The 19572-nt window shown below is 38.9% G+C and overlaps 1 protein-coding gene across 1 annotated transcript in view; it reads left to right on the forward strand.

The window, feature by feature from the left end:
• The window catches only part of NBAS (NBAS subunit of NRZ tethering complex), a 319184-nt gene that overhangs the window by 280903 nt on the left and 18709 nt on the right, over positions 1 to 19572 (forward strand). Inside the window, exons 48-49 of the mRNA XM_072771030.1 lie at positions 4012 to 4207; positions 17153 to 17292. Of these exons, the coding sequence (XP_072627131.1) occupies positions 4012 to 4207; positions 17153 to 17292 (336 nt within the window). The remainder of the gene's footprint in view (positions 1 to 4011; positions 4208 to 17152; positions 17293 to 19572) is intronic.

Genomic DNA, 19572 nt, shown 5'->3' on the forward strand with positions numbered 1-19572 from the left:
TTTATCTGTCTTATAACTTTTTAAAAACAATTTATATAATTTTATAATAAAGTAAAAATGTTTTGAAAGAATGTTCTTTTTATTCCTAAGCTCATAAAATCTCTCCTTGCCTTCATAAAATACTATATAAATGGAATAACTTTCCTTCTTCCCATTATGTTTTTTCACATTAAAAGTCATAACTGGTTATTTTTCATCCACCTATTTACCTCAAAAATTTCAAACCCACAGAAATGTTGCAAGGATAGAAAAAAGAATACTTGTATATTCTTCCCCTTGATTTGCCAGTTTGTTGCCCCTTTATCAAAATTTCTGTTCTCTGTCTCTGTGTATGTGTGTGCATGTGTTTTTGATGAGTCTTGAGAGTGGCTATGGATTTTAAAAACTCAGATTGAAGTGGAAATGTTAACCATTTTGTAGCTGGAATCTTTAGGAGATGGTATCTAGGCAATGTCCTTGGCTAGCTTTTCCCACAGAGCTGCCATTTATTTCTGTGTTGTCTTACTAAACACCAGTATTCACGTGGCTCTATGGTGAAGCTTGCCTAGAACATAGTTCTTCCAGAACATAGCACTTCTGCTCTGGGAGTGAGTTTTCCTAATTTTATTATGAGTTTAAAAGTATCAACCAGAAGTTAGAGCAGACGCCCCCAAAATGTCGTGTTAGCCACTGTACAATAAACTCAAATGTAAATGGAATCTAACTCTGTGTAATGACTTGGAAAACATAATCTTCTATATCACAGGAGTATCTGAATAATTATAATCTTCTGCCACAGTGTTCTGGAACATGCCCTGGTTTGGTTTGGTTTGGTTTGGTTTGGTTTGGTTTGGTAGCACTGTGAAGTTATTGATAAGGCATTAAGATCACCCAAGTTCAAAAACTGGCTCTTCTCCTTACTTTGTGACCTTGAACACTAGATCTCTTTGTGGCTGTTTCCTCATCTGCAGATTGGAGATGATAATAGAATACATGAAAGAGAGAAGGGATGAAATACATGAAGTGATGTAATTCAAAGCTCCTAGTAACTTCCATGAGTTACTGTTTTCATTCTTTTTCACCACATTCAAGTCTTGGGTAATCATTATACTTCCAGCTGCTCCTCATGAGACTCCAGCTTCTGCCCCTTCTGGCTCATTTTACCTGTTCCCCACTTGGCACCTGGGTGACAGGGTCAAAAAAATCAGTTTCATATTATGTGAAATTGCTTTGAACTCCAGGCCAAAAATGTGCTTTAAACTCCTTTTCTCCTGAATTATACCTAATTGGACCCCTGTAGCCTTCACCAAAAAGGGCCTGAACCTGCCCCAGCCTGTATGCTTCTCTGATCACTTAACACGAATATGATGTTTCAGTGCTCAGAAATCCCCCATCTTCTCGTTCCATACGAAGATCAAACGTCCTCAATAATAATGGTGGTTACTAATTGAAGCACTTAGTTGTATGTCTATTAATGTAGTATGTGCTTGAAGTTTATGATTTATGTGTTTGTTTAATTCTCAAAAGCTTTATGAGTAAGGGAGTGATATCCATCTCCAACTTACACATGAGGAACTGGGGCTCAGAACCATTAGGTGGCTTCTTGGTCAACGTCACATTGTTAGGAAGAGGTAAATCTGGGAGCTGACTCCGGGCCTGACAGCTGCAGAGCCCATGCTTTCCAAGCAAGAAGCTGCACTGCCTTTGCAGCCTTGGGTGCATGCTCTTGGCCATCCAGGTGAGGAATCTCTGCTAGCTACCCTGGTTCCATCTTCTTATCTACCACCTGGACATCTGTGCTTTAGTCTCTCCCTGAACATGCTCTGTCCTTTGAAATCCTTGTTTTTTGTTTTTTGTTTTTTTTGTTTTGTTTTGTTTTTTTCCTTGCTCTTTTCTTTATCTGGATCATATTTTTCCACCTTCTCATTTACATACATCCCATTTGTCCTTTATGATCCTGTTCAAATGCCATGTCCTCTGTGAAGCCTTCCCTAATTCTACTCACTCTTCCTCCAAAATGATTGTTCATATTTACATACATCAGTAATTTGAATAATAGTCACTTTTAAAATTTTTCTGTACCATTATTCTTTGAAGGCAGGAATCCTACAATTATCATCCCTGTATCAAGCACGAACTTGTGCTTTGAGAATACCGGTGATAATCCTAATGATCATTATGCAGACAATGGTGTATCATTTATTAAGTAATTCCTCTGTGCTATGTACTGTGGCTAAGTACTTTATATACTTTTCTTGGTTTCAAAGACTCCAAGAGACACATTCTCAAGACCTATGTCTACTTACTATAAATTGGGAATGATGACATTCATGATTTTTATCTGGAGTTGTTAGCACATGGTGGGGCCAGGGTTCACAGTTCCATCACATTCCCCCAAAATACTTTTCCACTACATGATAATTTCTGCTTATTTTAGATTTCCAGGAAATATCAGTGGTGGTCTACTTTTCTTGCACCCCACTTTTGCCAGTTTTGATACATATAAAGCTAACAAGTGACTTCCTAATTTAGAAAATGCTTAAGCCTATTATGTATGGCATTTAATAATTTATTTAATTCCTAAATACAAGTAATGAATTGTCTTTTTAATTTGAATTTCCATGAAACTATATTGACAAGTGTATTACAGAATGTGTACTAACAGAAACACTCAGTGGTAATTGTCAAATTTTAAAGATTTCCTTTGGTCTTGTTAGGTTGTAGAATTTGAGACTTGGTATAAGTGAGTTATTGCTGGAATTTATTGCTGGAAGCCTCATGAGGATGTGATTACAGCAAAACCTATATGATTTGTGCTTTAGCACTGCTCTCTGGGGCCTTGTGCAAGTGAGGTATCTATATGAGACCTCTTAACAGTAATCAATAGTAATTCATTGACATCATCATCAAACCAGTTATTTTCCTGAGATGGCCCATTTGGGATTACAAGAGAGGAGAGATTCTAGTGTTAGATAGAAAGTTGTGCAAATAGTTCCTTCACAGTTCTTTAGTAACCATGCATTCATATTTTATCCTTAGGGTAGTATGAAACCTGATGCTCTAACCCCTTATTGAAATTCTATCAGAGAGAAAAGTGGTAGAAAGAACATTGACTTTGGGGTTGTATTGCACTATTCTACATGTCTGTGAGCATATCGTATCCCTTCGTTGAAGCCTATTTCCTCATCTATAAAAAGGAATTTACATGCACAGTGTAAGGACTGTAGTTACCAATATTGTATATTTGAAGAATACTAAGAGAGTAGATCTTAAAAATTCTAATCTCAAGAAAAAAATTGTCAGGTAATGAATGTGAACTAAACTTCTTGGTAACCATTCCACAATATGTACATATATCAAATCATTAACTTATGCACTTAGGGCAACCCTGGTGGCTTAGCGGTTTAGCGCTGCTTGCAGCCCGGGGTGTGATCCTGGAGACCCGGGATCGAGTCCCACATTGGGTTTGCTGCATGGAGCCTGCTTCTTCCTCTGCCTGTGTCTCTGCCTCTCTCTCTCTGTGTGTCTCTATGAATAAATAAATAAAATCTTTAAAAAAAAAGTTACACACTTAAACTTACACAATATTATATGTTAGTTATGTCTACAACTGAAAAAAAGTTTAAATAAAATGGAAATTATAATATCTACTTTGTGTAGTTATTGTCAACTAGTAGTAGTTTATATAAAACTTAGAATGATAATGATGCCTGGCTCTCATAACATAAACAGAAGTAAACTGTACTTCTTATTAAACTTTGCATAAGACATAGAGAGTAGCTAAGGATATAGTAATTATTTTTCATCTGCTTCATGTAACTCAGTGTGATACTGTGTAAAAATTATATTCATTTTACATAGTTTTTAAATATCTGATAGGGATTGTCTTAAGCCATTTAAAACCTAAATTTTTCTTCTCAAAGGGAAAAAAAAATTAATCACCTAACAAACAAGTCTTTGGGTCACATTTGATTACTGAAATTAAAAAAAAAAAAAGTTCCTATTTATTTAACCTTTGATCTTGCCCTTCAGAGAAGAGCTGGTTTCCTCTGAGGACCTGCTAGAGTGGCTGCGCCCTTTCTGTGCTGATGACTCCTGGCCCGTGACACCCCGAATTCAGGTGCTGCAGATTTTGGGACAGTCATTTAACCTGACAGAGGAGGATGGCAAGCTCCTTGTGTTCTTTAGAACAGAAGCCATTCTCAAAGCCACTTGGCCCCAGAGACAGGTAAGGGAGCATCTGACCGGTTACTGAATATTTTCCCTATTAAAAATAATTGGAGGTTATTTCCTTATTACTTTAAACTACCCTCCAGTGAATAATCAGCTTGGTAATGCAAGCTTTCCACTATGTTCTTCAATCCAGCTGTTTAGTAGTTAAATATGTACAACAGAATTGCTTCGGATTTGTCCATATGTTTGAATGTATATGTGCACTGGAGGTTATATCTCATTCCCCTCACATGTGTGTATCATTTTTCTCTTCATAGGATATAGTCCGGATTCTTCACAGTATCAGTTAATTATCGCAGCTCTCTCTGTCCCTGGAGAAATGTGGATGGAAATGGAAATTCAGTATGCTGTTTAGCTAATTCATTTTTTTCATACTCTTCCCAGGCAAGACAGGTGCCCTCCTCTCACTTCTGTATCTAGATCGATGATGTAGCACACACACAGGATCTGTTTCTCTATCCCATCCTTCAAGACTCACTCAGTCCGTCATCTCTCTGGAACCTTCCATGTCCATTTCAAACTCAACTTTGAATTCCACACATTTGAGCTTTAATTATGTATCATTATCATTACTATTAAAGTCTTGTCTCCCCACTACTGTAGAAACTCAGAAGTCCTGGAGGATGTGTCTTTTGAATTCCCCTAAGTGTGTTATGTACATACTCTGAGCTCAAATACTTGTTGATTGAGTAAATGGGAATTCTGATTCCTAAATCAAAGAAATATGGTGGCCATTGAAGTTTGGCTCGAACTCTAAATTGATGCATCCTAAAGACATAGGATGTAAGGATCAGTAATCTCAGTCAAGTGCATTAGCCTGCCAGAGTAGGCCATATGCCAGTAAAATAAGACTTCCCACATAATCTACTCTGCAAGAGTTTCCTGGAAGTCTGACTACACCTCAATTTACCTTCTAATTTTAAAGCTTTGCTTTATAATTAATATTTATGTTCTTATTACTACATTGAAAGAACTATAAATTTCTTTTTTTTAATGAATCCAGTATTAAGAATATCTTGAGACTCATCTCAGAACATCTTCATAATTATTATCTTATATATTCTTATTACCCTATGTGAGAGAAAGGGGTAAATACTATTACCTATTCTTTGGAGTTAGAGAATTTGAGATGCAGAAAAGATGGACTTACCAGAGATTCTCTAATCTGGCCAAATTGCTGAAATGGATTGTATGAAAAGTCACTGTTATCTGAATAATACTCTTTCTGAAGCCCCATGACTTTACCAACATATTTAGTCTCAACATTCTGCCTTGAATTACATTAAGAAGTGACTAACAGTCTTTTTAAAGAACAGTCTGTGAACACAAATGCAATAGACAATAAAAATATTCCAGGTCTCTGGTGTAGTCGATCTTAGAGGAATGCTGACAGGAAGGTTCATACAGTATCTCAGAGGAAAGCTCAGAATTAGGTTGTGTTATTTTTGCCATACGGAATCTTGGATTATGACTCATTCCAAAATAAACGAACATCCCTACCACTAGGTGCTGTTCTGACGGAACCTCCAGGTTACAAGTTCTCAACCTTGCTCAGTTTCCTCTTCCTTAATGGCCAGAGCCTGGTGGGACAACGAGGCCAGTTTCTGTTTGGAGCCTCGCTTCATGTCCTGTCAGATTCATATACCAACAATATTACAAAACAACGTGGAGACCAGGGAAAGGGGAAAACATCCATCTTCTTTGTCATATTTAGAGAGTAGAACAGACACTTTGATATTTGGAGCAAAATGCCTCAGCAATAGTAGGAGTATAACCACTATTTCTTCTTTTAAGCTTTCCTTAGCTTTCCATATACCCAAAGAACATGTTTCAACTTTTATAGGATTCCAGTGATTTCTAGATACTTCTGAGATTTTAATTTCTTCATAGTGAAACATTTTCCAAAAATATGATCTAAGGGAGCTTAGCCTTTGTTAAGATTCCTTTCCCATGTACTTTTCTGAACTGACTGGACTGTTTCACTGAGCACAGCCTGGCTTTTCTCCTTCAAAGTCTGTGTGTAGATTCGGTAGTAGAAATACAGAAACTACCCTGTGGCTTAATTATGCCATTCATCTGTAGTCTTCTTCCCAAATAAATTAAGTCCGTGAGTGTCTCCTCCTCCCATAAAAAGCAAGTATTCTGTGTCAGCCTGGCATTGCTGATTCAAATCTGTTTCAGAGAGCAAGTGACTTTGGTCAGGAAACTCTGCCTATAGTTGTAAATAACTGTTTGCTACATGGAAAATGAACACAGAAAATGTGTGGCTTACAGCGGAAATAGCAACTTCTAGAATGTTACAGAATGGTGCCCAGAGTTTATGTTTGAGGTCTCTCCATTATTGTTTTTAAAAACCTGTGTTACTTTTCACTGGAGCATTAGAAAGATCAAGGCCTGATGGACAAATCCTTTGTAAGCATAGGTCTTGGCCACCCTTCCTCCTCTGTTGCTTTATTGCCTCAGAGAAGATTCCAGAACTGGAGGAGATAGAGCTCATTGTCATTTCTTCCCACATACACTGAGGTCTTCCTCATCTCTATCCAAAACACCTAGAAGACCCCGAAATGTTGATTGCACCGGCTCACATGTTCTTTGTTCCCTATCCCTTTCTTCATTCTCAAAGGTAATATTAAGGGTAGAGACAGATTCTTACAGAGCAAAGATAAGAATAGATAATGATATTGCAATGTTCAATTACCAGAAAATGTAGGACTGCTACCTTTGCTGTGGCTGGTAATCCTCTTAGGCAGACTTTGCATACATCAAAGAGGGACTTAATATTTAATTATCCTCGAGGTGCCCAAAGTAGTGGCCCCACAAATCAGTGTGTTGCTGGGAAACCAGCCAGCTTCTGCAAAATTAAACACAGAATCTGTGGAGCCTGCTACCTCACTGGTTCTCAGAGAGACAGCAATTTCTATTCTAGTTTTCTCATGATTAGTTAACAGAATTAAAGATTCAGAGGCCCTCATTTTTCAACAGCTTGAGAGGCCTTTCTGCCCATTCCAGAAAAGTACCCTGGCATGGAGGACAGGGGAAAAGGGAGGGAGATGAGCTATGGGGGGAGGGGGAGAAGGGATGAATGTATGGTATTCATTCCCTTGATACAATTTATCTGAGTTTTTCAGGTTTTGTAATTTTCTAGTCAACTGGTGCATGAAAAATACGGGCCAAAATACTGATGTTTCCTCAAAAAATCACATACCCCTTCACTTTATTGTTTTTCCTCCTCTTATATAAAAGGACATGTGGTTTAGAGTTGCACCCTTTAAGTTTCATTCTGTTTGGATTTGTGGTTGTAAGTGATCACCAGAAAAAATTAAGAGAACTTTTTTTAAGTAGACTCCACGCCCAGTATGGAGCCCACGCATGGCTCAAGCTTACCCTGAGTTCAAGACCTGAGTTGAGATCAAGAGTTGGACTCTTAACCAACTGAGCTACCCAGACAGGCACCCCAGTTTAAGAAAAGTTATAATCTTATTACAAATTCATGCATTTTGCCTACTTTGAAACACACAAGGACATTTTAACTCTTCTGATCAGCGGCCAGACTGGCTTCATTTACCAGAACATTAATAAAATACACAATTTATCAGATCTCAGACAGTGAACAGAAGAACAGGTTTAGTTTAGTACACCAACCTAAATTTAGTACGCCAACTTAGATTTAGTTTCTTAACAAAGAATTTATTTTTACCTTAAATGTCTTCAAAGCTAAGACTCACTGCCGTAAATGATTTCTTAATCAAGTATAGGATAATATTTAATGTTAAAAATATATATGCCCACACATTTAAATTATCCATACATGTAATATATCTTTAATAGCTATGGAAACCAATTCCTGGAACCAGAGGAAACTTTCAAAAGCATGCCAGTTCGTTCCATAGTCACATTTTATAGAAAAGGACGTGATGTCCAGAAAGAAGAAGTTACTTTCTCTAATTTTAGTTTAAATGTCACCATTTCTAAAATGACTGCATCCTAAAGTAGGCCCCTAGTCACAGTCTGTATCAGACCCTCTTTAGTTTTCTTGTAATCCTCACTATTGCTAAACTTCTCTCTTCCTGTCCATTATATGATGTCTTTCTTCCTCCATTAGAATATAAATGTCACAAGAAAAGGGCTCTTACAGACACTCAGTAAATATTTGTTGAATAAATGAATATTATTTAAAAAAAAAAAAAAAACTTACTAAGGTCACCTTTAAAATGGCAAGGCCAGGACCTCAGAGTTCCAATCCATTCCTCTTGCCATAAGGGTTAGACCATGCTGCTTCTCTCTTAAATGCAAGCAAATTGATTTGCTTGGAATAATGGAAAGGTTCCCTTACAGAGTGGCCTGGTGCTTTTAGATTGATACTATTCTGTACTAACTTGCTGTACTTTGTTGACAGTGATTTCTGACCAGCCAGTATAAACATTTTTGTCTGGATGTAAGCAGGAGATCTGAAATGTTCTAATGGAGCTTGATTTTGATAATGCTCTAATGGAGCATCCTAAAATGATTAAAGCTAAGAGAGCATATGTGTTACTGGGTTCTACAAATACTTGGAAACCTTGGAAGGCCTCCCTTTATGAATAAGGGGTTTTTTCCTTTAAAGATTTTCTCTCTTGTCATGGTTATCATTGAGGGAAGAAGAAGGGACTGCGAAATGCATATTAAGTGCACATCACTACTTGTAATGCTTCGGACAGCCTTGCAAAGTTGTTCCCATTCTCTGTTTGAGATGAAGTCACATCGCCTAGTAAGGTCACCCAGCTTGTGAACGATAGTACTGGAGTTCAAACCCAGTAATGTCTGATCTCAAAGTCTGTGTTCCTGGCTCTATTACCACACTTCTTCCCATCTGCCAGGGAAAGATACTCAGCACTAACGTTTGGGTCGCGCTAGACTACATAAAGCATGCTCTGCTCATCTTCTCTTCTTTCTGCTGTGACTTCGCCTGGATTGAATGTGACTAGGCATGAGGAATGAGGAGTTTGATTGAGAAAACAGAAAGCATTGCTTTATCTCTTAGCATTTTTCACTGTCTGTATACAGAACGCTGTGTGTGTTCACTGCTGCTCAATCAGAACATTCTGAAAAAAGCTGTGCCTGATAACTGTTGTATGTGAAATATTCATTGAAGATTCTTCAAGCACAGATTATGCACCATTCACTGTGTTATACTCTAGGGATAGACAAAGAGACCAGGCAATTAGCGGTAGAGTGTTTGGGCTCTTCACACAGAACTACATTCAGATCCCAGTGTTACCGCTCATTCGCTCCGTGACCCTGGAGATGTTACTAACTCTCTTGTGATGGGATAATACATGTAAATCTCCAACTCTGGTCCAGGCAAATGGGCTCTGTTGGTGTGGGGACTCTGATCCAGTGGAGCACATAGATATATACTCAAAGAAGCAAATTCCCCAAAGACTGAAGAAGCTAAGGCAGATGTCTGCACAATGCATTGGGTTCCAGGAAGGGTATGTAGCCACTGCCTCCAGGAAAACCTGCTCTGAGGAGGGGAGTCTTTTTTTTTTTTTTTTTAAGATTTTATTTATTTATTCATGAGAGACACATAGAGAGAGACAGAAGCAGAGACACAGGCAGAGGGAGAAGCAGGCTCCATGCAGGGAGCCCAACATAGGACTCGATCCTGGGACTCTAGGATCACGCCCTGGGCCGAAGGCAGGCATTAAACCGCTGAGTCACCCAGGGATCCCCAAGGAGGGGAGTCTTGAACTAAGTTCACAGCTGGGTGTCTGGAGTGAACGCAAGAGATGAAACTAGAAAGAAGCGGGTCAGACCCCTTCTGCCGTGCTGCGCAGGTTTCACTTTGACGGTGCTAAGCCCACAAGGAAGGGGGATGCCTGAGAAACTGCATGATCAGACGTGTGTTTTAGGAGAACCCCTCCGACCTCTGCCTGGACAGTGGGCAGGAGAGGTACCGGGCAGGGGACAGAGGCAGCAGTCAAGTTCCCCGAACTTGGCCCTGAAGCTGGTACCAGCTGTGAAGATAGAGGAGGGTAAAGAAAGCTGAAGATGTTATTACCAGGGGCCCCAGGGACTGCTTAGATGTGGGGGGACAAGAAACAGCCAGTGTCCCTCTGATGTTTGCTCAAGTCGCTAAGGACGAAGCGGCACCAGGAAAGAGCAGAGGACAAACCAGTTTTGTGGAGGAAGGCACTAAGTTCAGGGCTGTGTTTAAAATCTAAACGCGTTTGGGGAGTGGGGGCTGTGGGGTGAGATAGGGAGGCTCTGCTTACCCCTTCACTTCTTCATAGCCTTGTATTTGGCCTAGGTCACAGCGACCTCCTCCTTGGACACACGCCTGGGTTTAGTACACGTCACTGGGCAGGACTGCTTCCTCCATCCCAGGGGACACTCCTCCCGGGGTCAGGTCAGCCCAGGACCCACAGGGGCTTTTTTTGTGGCGGGACAGTCACATCCAGGGCCTCACGCCCACAGGCCCGAGAACCTCAGCAACCACACTGGTCACACTCCTAACCTCTCCTATAGCAGTGCTGTCTCCTCATTCCTTTTAAGAATTAGAAAAGTTGCAGTTCGACGGGAGAAGAGGCAGGAAACATTCCAGCATTTGGATGTTGGCGAGTGGTGAGAATATGGGGTAGCTGGGGATGACTTCCTCTCTTTTTTTCTTTCCACTTTTTGTTTGGAGGGAATTTCAGATTTACCCCCAAAATTGCCTAAATCATAGAGGCAGTATAGCCACTGATCAGCTCCTGTGGAAGGTAGAAATATGGTGATTAATTTTACTACATCAAGAGTAATCCTCTGCATGATGGTAATTGTTTTCCACTCGTGAAATATGTTTATGTGCACTAATACCTATTTCATATTCACAAATACCTGAAGGGAAAATAAGCCACATCGCCAGTGCCTCTGGGATTTCAGGAGGGCGCCTCAGTTTCAGGGAGCCCTGTTCACTCTCAGCGGGCCACAGAGAAATTTCAGGTTAAAGCTGTTTTCATCTGGGAATAGGTGACTCAGTCCATTTCTTCAAGGACAGTGACTCTGTCTGATAAGGAGGCTGCAGCTACTTGACAAATTAACTTGTACCAAGGGCCGAAGTCCCCTAATTCAATGAGGACAGAAGCATCGCTTTCAGAGACGAGAGAGAGATATCTTTATGTTCGAGTCACATTTGAATATTGCCCTTTAAAATCCTATGACATTAGTTAGAGGTGTCTGGGTGGAATCGTCCCTAACTTGTAGGGTGCCTGTAAAATATTGGGCATTTTTACTCCCTCCCCCACTCCCTGGTGGAGAGAGAGAGAGAGAGAGGCGTATATTCTCTTTCACTGGAGAAAAGGGTAGAATCAAACAAAACGTAGAAGAAAAACTTGGGAGAAATTGCTAATTATTTTCACTCATCTCTAGAAGGCATGCTACGGAGCCATTCCAAATCGTGTGTTGTACAAATAAATGAGATTTTTAAAAGAGATGAACGTTAACCCATGATTCCATTATCCTAAAACAGCCATTGTTTTGTGTTCTTTTTCTGCCTTGTCTAATCTATAGACCTAATTCTTACTAGAAGAAATCACAACACACATCCAGCTTTCTGCTTTTTATATGTAGCTGTAACATAAAAATACCCATCATTTATTACGTCCCTACCACGTGCCAGTCACTTTGCTGGCTATCTTATTCACATTGTCTTATTTAATAATCACAACTATCGTGTGATATGTGTTATCTTCGTCTTACAGAAGAGGCAGTTAAGCCTCAGAAAGGTCCAGTAATGTCTCCAAAGTATAATGTCTTTCATGTTACTTTGATTTTATCAGCATTATTTTGAAAGCTGCATATTTAATCAAATGGCTTTTTTTTTTTTTTTTTTAAGATTTCATGTATTCACGATAGACACACAGAGAGAGGCAAGGACATAGGCAGAGAGAGAGAGAAGCAGGCTCCCTGTGGGGAGCCGGATGTGGGACTCGATCCCAGGACCCTAAGATCACTCCCTGAGCTAAAGGCAGATGCTCAACCACTGAGCCACTCATATCACTCCCTGAGCTAAAGGCAGATGCTCAACCACTGAGCCACTCAGGCGTCCCTTAATCAAATGGCTTTTTATCATTACTTTACAGTCTCCTTAGTGAGGTGTGTTGAAGCTTTTGCCCAGCCACCCATAGTTTGTTCTTCCTCAAAGCTAAAATATGTTCTCTGGTCATTTCATTTTGTAGCTGTTTAGGCACATAGGTCAGTTCTCTGTACTCCTCACAGTTGCCTGAAGCATATTTAGATGCTGGCAGTGCATATTTTAATATGAACTGTGCACTTTCTGGAAGAGAGAATCTGATTCTTTCCTAGGTCTGCATTCATGTTCAGCCAGCACCTTGTTTTCAGATATTTTAGGGAACTTAAATTCCCATGGTATTAATACTGATCTGATGCTCCCACAACTTCTGTAGGCCTCTCAGACCTGTTGCTTTTGCTTTTATTGATTCAAAACAATACTTTTCCTCTTTAATTGTTTTCAGATAATTTGTCAGATTTATAACATTGCGATTTTCTTCAACTTTAGATTAATTTTTGTAGCCATGAATGAGTAGCATTACTAGTTGTGATATGAAAATATATTGGGCCAAAATGCGTGTCCTTTCTGTTTGAAGAAGTTTCTTTAGCCAGTCTTTAAGATGAAGGCTGTTAATGACAGATTCTTTTGGTTTTCCTTACCTGAGAATGTTTCATTTACCCTTTTTTTTCTAAAGGATAGTTTTACTGTATATGGAATTTATAGTTGACAGTTCTTTTAACACTTGAAAAATATTGTGCCACTTCTTTCTGGCTTTTGTGGTTTCAGATAAGCAATGCCCTGTTATTAAAATTTTTCTTCTCTCTATAAGTAATGTATTGTTCTCTCTGGCCACTTTCAATATTTTTTTTTTATGTGTCTAAATTTAGTTTTCAAGAGTTTAATTATGATGTTTCTGGGCATAGATTTCTTTGGGCTTACCCTGTTTGGGGTTAGCTCAGCTTCTTGAATCTGTAGATTAATATCTTCTACCAATTTTGGCAAGCTTTGAAATGTTATTTCCTAAAATACTCTCTAAACTCCACCTTCTTTCTCCCTTCCTTCTGGAACTCTGATGAGAGATGACCTTACCTGGGTTGTCTTGTATTTTTCAGTCGGGAGTCAGAACATGCTGAGTCTCAGGATCCTTCTATTGTATGAGGGGATACCAGACACTGTGCATATGTTGTTCCTGCACTCTTGAGGCCCCGAGCTAGTTAGGTTTTTTTTTTTTTTTTCCACCTTTAAGAGTTCTTTGGTTGTCTCATTATTTCCAAAGTTTATAGTTGTGCTTAGTAGGGAGGAGTAGGGAAAAATAGGGTCAGAGCCATTTTGTTCAGGCTGGAAGTCCTTTGCATATGTTTATCTTCATGCAAAAATTCATTTTGAGTCTTGGTTACCTGATTTTATTATTTATTTATTTGTTTATTAAAGATTTTATTTATTCATGAGTGACACAGAGCGAGAGGTAGAGATATAGGCAGAGGGAGAAGCAGGCTCCCTGCAGGGAACCTGATGCGGGACTCGATTCCAGGACCCCAGGATCACAACTGAGCCCAAGACAGGCACTCAACCACTGAGCCACACAGGCACCCTCTAATTTTATTCTTAGAACCTTTTAGAATACGTTGAACAGGATGAGCTTACGTTATCTTGGTGAATTTAGATAAATTTAGATATTTTAATATGTAGACACAAATCCTAAATTAGCACTTGTATATCAAAGTATATAATGATTATCCAGCAAAGTATATTCTGTCTCATGGGTTAAAAAACACATACTCAAGTCCATTTTCAGGTCCATTTTTCTCCTCTTAATGTAAGGTGAGGCTTCTACAGCAATATTGGTAAAGAATTTAAAATTGCTTTCTTAAGAGCTGAACAACTTAAACATTTGAAACCCTTTAGATGGAGAGGGAGTGTACAGGTGTGCCTACCCAAAATGGATAATTGTTTAAATTTCTATTTTAAATATGAGGTCAGTAGTCTAAAAAGTAAGTTTTATAATACTTAAAATGGTTAATGAAGTTTCAGAAGAAAGTATTTCCTGATAAAGATACACTTTTAAAAAGTCTGTGGCTCCATGGTGGAGGCTCTGCATTTGGCTCAAGTCATGATCCCGGGGTCCTGGGATCAAGTCCCGCATCAGATTCCCCACAGGGAGCCTGCTTCTCCCTCTGCCTATGTTGCTGCCTGTCTCTCTGTGACTCTCATGAATAAATAAATAAAATCTGAAAAAAAAAAAAAGTCTGTGTATACATGAAGAAGGTGTTATACAAAGAAATTTATTGCTAAACACATTTTAAAAATGGAAACTTATTGGCACAATAATTTAAAAACAAACATATAAAGGTTTAATTTATAGGTTTTTTAAAGATCTTTCTCTCCCTTAGGATACGTTTCATGTCCTAAAAATTGACAAGCTGTTACAGTTTTTGAAAAGAAAGAAATCCAAATGATACTGAAAACAATCACCTTTTTCCTTATCTTTTCCTTTTCATGGTATGTGTTAAGTACAATCCATGTAAAGGAGAAACTACTTGTTATTAATTATGCAAGAGTTAATTATAGCAAGTAGAGTATTGACACTGCTAGCAACATTACAGACCTATCATTCAGTTGTTTTTAGATATTTTCAAAACACAAAGCCCTTTCTTCAAATAAACTATAAAAACTTGGATTTTAAATCAGAAGAGAGCAACCATTTTCCAACCCTTTTTCCCTGCTGCAGACCATCAGGCATCTCCTGAGAACTTCTGAGACTCTGGAGATTCTTGGATCCCACATATCAGATGAGGGAAATGAGATGCAGAGTGGGACTGTACTGAAGTCACACAGCTACACACAAAGCATTATTGGTTGAGACATAATGTCAATAAACAGGCCTCCTTCGGGGTCTTTTTTAGTGATTTCCTTCTCGATCGCATCTTCTTTATAAGCCTCACGTCTATCTCCAATAAAAAAAAGTCAAAACTTTATGGCCACTCCACAAATATTTAATATCACTGTTCCATGCTACAATATTTTACAAATGGTGGATTATCTTCATTTATTCATTTGTATGTCCATCAGTTCATACACTCTGTAAGTGCTGTGCATCTACTGTCTGTCAGGCATTATTTTATGTAGTAAGGATAAACCAGTGAACAAAAAACTTTTCAAGGAGCTTCCATTCTTATGGAAGAAGAAAGACAGTAAGCAAATACATATGTAATATGTCTCATACTTGTAAATGCTAAAAAGGAAAATAAACCGAGGTGTGAGGGAGACAGATGGTGTAGGGGAATGCAACCCAAGGTGGGCAGTTATGCAGCACATTCTCTGATGAGATGACATTTGAGAAATTTGAAGGAAATAAGCGAATGAGCCCTACAGCTATCTGTAGAAAGAATGTGCCTGGCAGAGAAAACAGATCAAAGTTCCCGAGGTGGAAGTATGCACGATGGACGCAGGGAGCCTGAGCCTGGAGAGGAGGTGAAGGCAGGAGTCAGGTCAAAACAGGTGGATGTTTAAGTTTGAGGGTTTTTTTTTTTTTTTTTTTAACATTTCTTTATAAATAGGCAAGAACATATTGCCAAACTCCCAATTAGATCACCTATTTAAATAATTCAGAGCTTGTCTAGTTTCAGAGCATCCTGATCTGATTATAATTACATATCGGCTCTGCCACTTGCTGGCCATGTTACCAGGACAGATAAGCCTGTTTGCTCATCTGTAAAGGGAGGTTAATAACACCTGTGCTGTTCTCCACCAAAACGGTTGCAGAGGTGAACTCTTCCTGAATTTTGAAATTATTTCAAAAACTGTAAGAGGCTCTTGGGTTATTAGTCCACGGAAGAATGACATGGGGCTTTCAGGCTGGTTTTGAAGGATCTGTCAGGTTGCCTTGTGAGCAGGACTTGGATTACCACTCATTTCACGGTGCATATCAACTGTTGTGCAAAGGCAGACTTCATGGTATGACTTTTTCAGGTGGCTACTTGGGATTGGAGCCAGAATGACCATTAAATTAAATGCTTTGGAAACCTGCATTTGTACAGACAGTTTAACAAATGTATAGGTAACCATCCATTTTCATTATCCTTTCAAGGTATCTGTCATCATCTGAGGCTTAGGGCCCCAAATGTAGAGAATCTGTGTTAGGAGAGGCTAGGGAACAGGAAAACCAGCTGTTGGCTTGCTTTTGTATTTAAAACTGCTTTCTAACTTAACATAGCAAACATTTTCATCCACAGAGATGTCGGAGATGTGATTTGTTTCAGGTCTTCCTTGATGTAAAGAAAGTACCATTCAGTTATGCAATGAGCGGATGAATTAGTGTTTTTTATCAAAACTTATTCTGTGTTAGACACGGAGATGTGAATAAAGGATATTTTACTTTATTTTGATGTATAACAAAAATCCAATGACAAATGCGCTTTCATCAATCTTTAATTTCAAAGTAGAGAAATTTTCTAGACAACATGAAGACTTAGCAATAATAATGTTAAAATGAAAAGTAGAAATGCATTTAGGATAATTTAAACAAAAACTTTGGCTAATGAAAAAGTATGATTAACTACTATGATTTCATATACAATAATTCTGTATTTTAACATAACATGTACTAAAAAGCCAACCTTCTACTTGTTTGAATTTATTTTCATAAAGAACATTAAGAATATTCCTGTGATTTCTTCTTTGTAAACAATTTTTTAACAAGTGTTTGATATTGAATAAGGCCTCGGTGTTACGAAGTTTTTTGTTTTTTGTTTTGTTTTGTTTTAGAGGGGTGGAAGTGTTGAATCTTACCTCTCAACACATTGGAAAAATTTTGGAGAGTGTTTAATCAAAATCCTCAAATTTGAATTCTTCTATAGACCAGTTAAATAGCCTTTGCCACGAGCATCAAGTGTGTATTTCCATTTCTAGGTAGACATAGCTGACATTGAGAATGAAGAGAACCGCTATTCTCTCTTTGTGGAACTTCTAGAGTCCAGCCACCAGGAAGTAGAATTTCAGCACTTGGTTTTGCTCTTGCAAGCTTGGCCGCCTATGAGACATGATTCCGTGTAAGTGTTAACATCAAATTAGATTTCTTTTGTCTGCTCTTTAGTTTTAAAAATTCAGTACCTTCAAAAGGAGCCAATGAAAAGAAATATATAAAATCAACATTAGCCTTTAGAGGAAATAAAAATTGTTTATTTGAAGTATTGCAGTTTCTTTCCATTTCTCCTTGCTCCTACACACATATTTTATCTGAAAATATCAGATCATGCTTAATAATAATGTCTGATTTAGGGGCACTGGGTGGGCTCTGTGCTCAGCAGGGAGTTTGCTTCTCCCTCTCCCTCTGCTCATGTTCTCTCTCTCTCTCTCTCTCTCTCTCTCTTACTCTGTCTCGCTCTCAGATGAATAAATAAAATCTTAAAAAAAATAACATCTGATTTATAATGTCGACAAAATAATTTCGTTCCAGTATTTTCACCAGAAAATGTTTGAGTCTCTTTTAACACAGCTTGCAGCGCTAACTTGAGAATCCATATGGAATAAATTGATAATTTCCATTTATTGAGGACACGCGGTATTATGCACAATTTACATATATTATCAATTCACTCAGTAAACCTACCCAGAAGGCAGTGTTGTCTAATTTTATAGAACAGAGAATGGAAACTCAAAAAGTAAAGGACTTCTAGCAACACATGGCTGGGACATGGAGGAGGCAGGGCTCTCACCAGCGACTGGCCACCTTCACAGCCCGTGCACCCTCCATGTCATGCTGAGCTCACAGCTGCCACTCGTGGCTGCACGCAGTGGTCAGGCCATCCCCGTGCTGTCAGCCAAGGATTCCTTTGGAAGAGGTGGCCAGCTTTCCTCTGAGCACATATGCTATCTGTCATGAACTGCTGCTCCTTGTTGGCAGTAAATTGGAGCACCCGTGCCCCTGTTCCAAACGCCTGCTTGCTCCATAACCCATCTCATACTGCCGCGCTCAGCCGCCAATGCTGCCTAGGCCAGTGCACATCTCTGTGCCTCAGAAGTTAAAGAAGGAGCTCTTCCTGAAGATAAATTATTTTACGAGCAGTGTGGAAAGGACTCCTAGAGAACATCTAATGAAGACTCTTTACCTTAACCCTAGGATGAAACCTTTAGGAATTTCTGAAGCAAACCAAGGAGTTTTTATTTTGGGTCCAACCAAGTGTCTTAGATCGCTTTCATTTGTAGCATAGATGCCATGCAGATATGTAGCTTTTAAGATTAGATTCTTGCCTGCACTATTTGAAGCCCTGCAGTACAGGCTCTCCCATCATAGCCTTCAGTTTTCCATGATGTGACACTGCATTGAAGCAGCATTGCCATTTGGGCCCCGCTGTCTTGGCAGAGCTGCCTTGGGTCGTATGGGTGCTTGTTAAAAGCACTATCCCATACTTGGCTTGCTGAGTCTAGATCTCTCTGTGGGGCCTGGAAATCGGTTTCTACCCAGCTCCTATTCGTGATAATAATGTGCAGTAGATGCGGGACCCACTAATTAGGTTGTCGGGAGTACTTTGCTTTTTAAGCAAATGATTAGGGTTGCATTGTAGATTTCTTCACTCAAAATGGAACTGTCTAAAGAGAATTTTTCAAAATCAATATACAGCCCCCTCTAGCAGATTAGTTTAGTGGTTTTACAGCTCCTGGTACTTTTAGAACAATGACCATTTCAAAACACGTGCTTACCCACCAGAAGTAAAATCAGTTTCACTTAAGACATTTATTACATTTTAAACATTTAATGCACTTGTAGGTTTTTAAAAATCTTAGTTTTTAAAGGTGGATTCTTTCTTTTGTAGCCACAATGAAGTGAAATTTGTAAATTGCTAACTTGTATTTTAAAAAACCTCCTTTATAAAATTATTAGAAACAAAGCATTACTGGTCTGCTTAAACCGCTCTTACCAGCCATGTCTCCATCCAAGACAGGACCTGAGGATAAGTCAAATTTGTCTGTTTTGGCTTTTTTCCTGGCCCAAATTGGTGTTTAACCACAAGACACTGAATGATGAGACACTTCAGAAATAGGTTCTTAAAAGTACCTTTAAGTTCATTTTTTTTTTTTTTTTTTTTGGTTGGCAGGTAATCCAGTGTATGACTTAAGTGCCTCCAGAATAAACCACCTCCATCGGGGAGGGAGGAGAGAAAGAGAAAGAGCGAGAAAGGCAGGAGGGAGAGGAAGGGAAGGATTGAGTGATAACGACTGAACATTGCCAGTTAACACAATAAAGTTAGAAGCTAAGAAATTTGCTTGATCTACATGACTATTAATTTACTAGAACCAACTTGGGTGTTTAGTTTAATTGGTAGGAAAAT

The sequence above is a fragment of the Canis lupus genome, chromosome 12 (genome assembly GCF_048164855.1).
Source record: "Canis lupus baileyi chromosome 12, mCanLup2.hap1, whole genome shotgun sequence".
Taxonomy (NCBI): domain Eukaryota; kingdom Metazoa; phylum Chordata; class Mammalia; order Carnivora; family Canidae; genus Canis; species Canis lupus.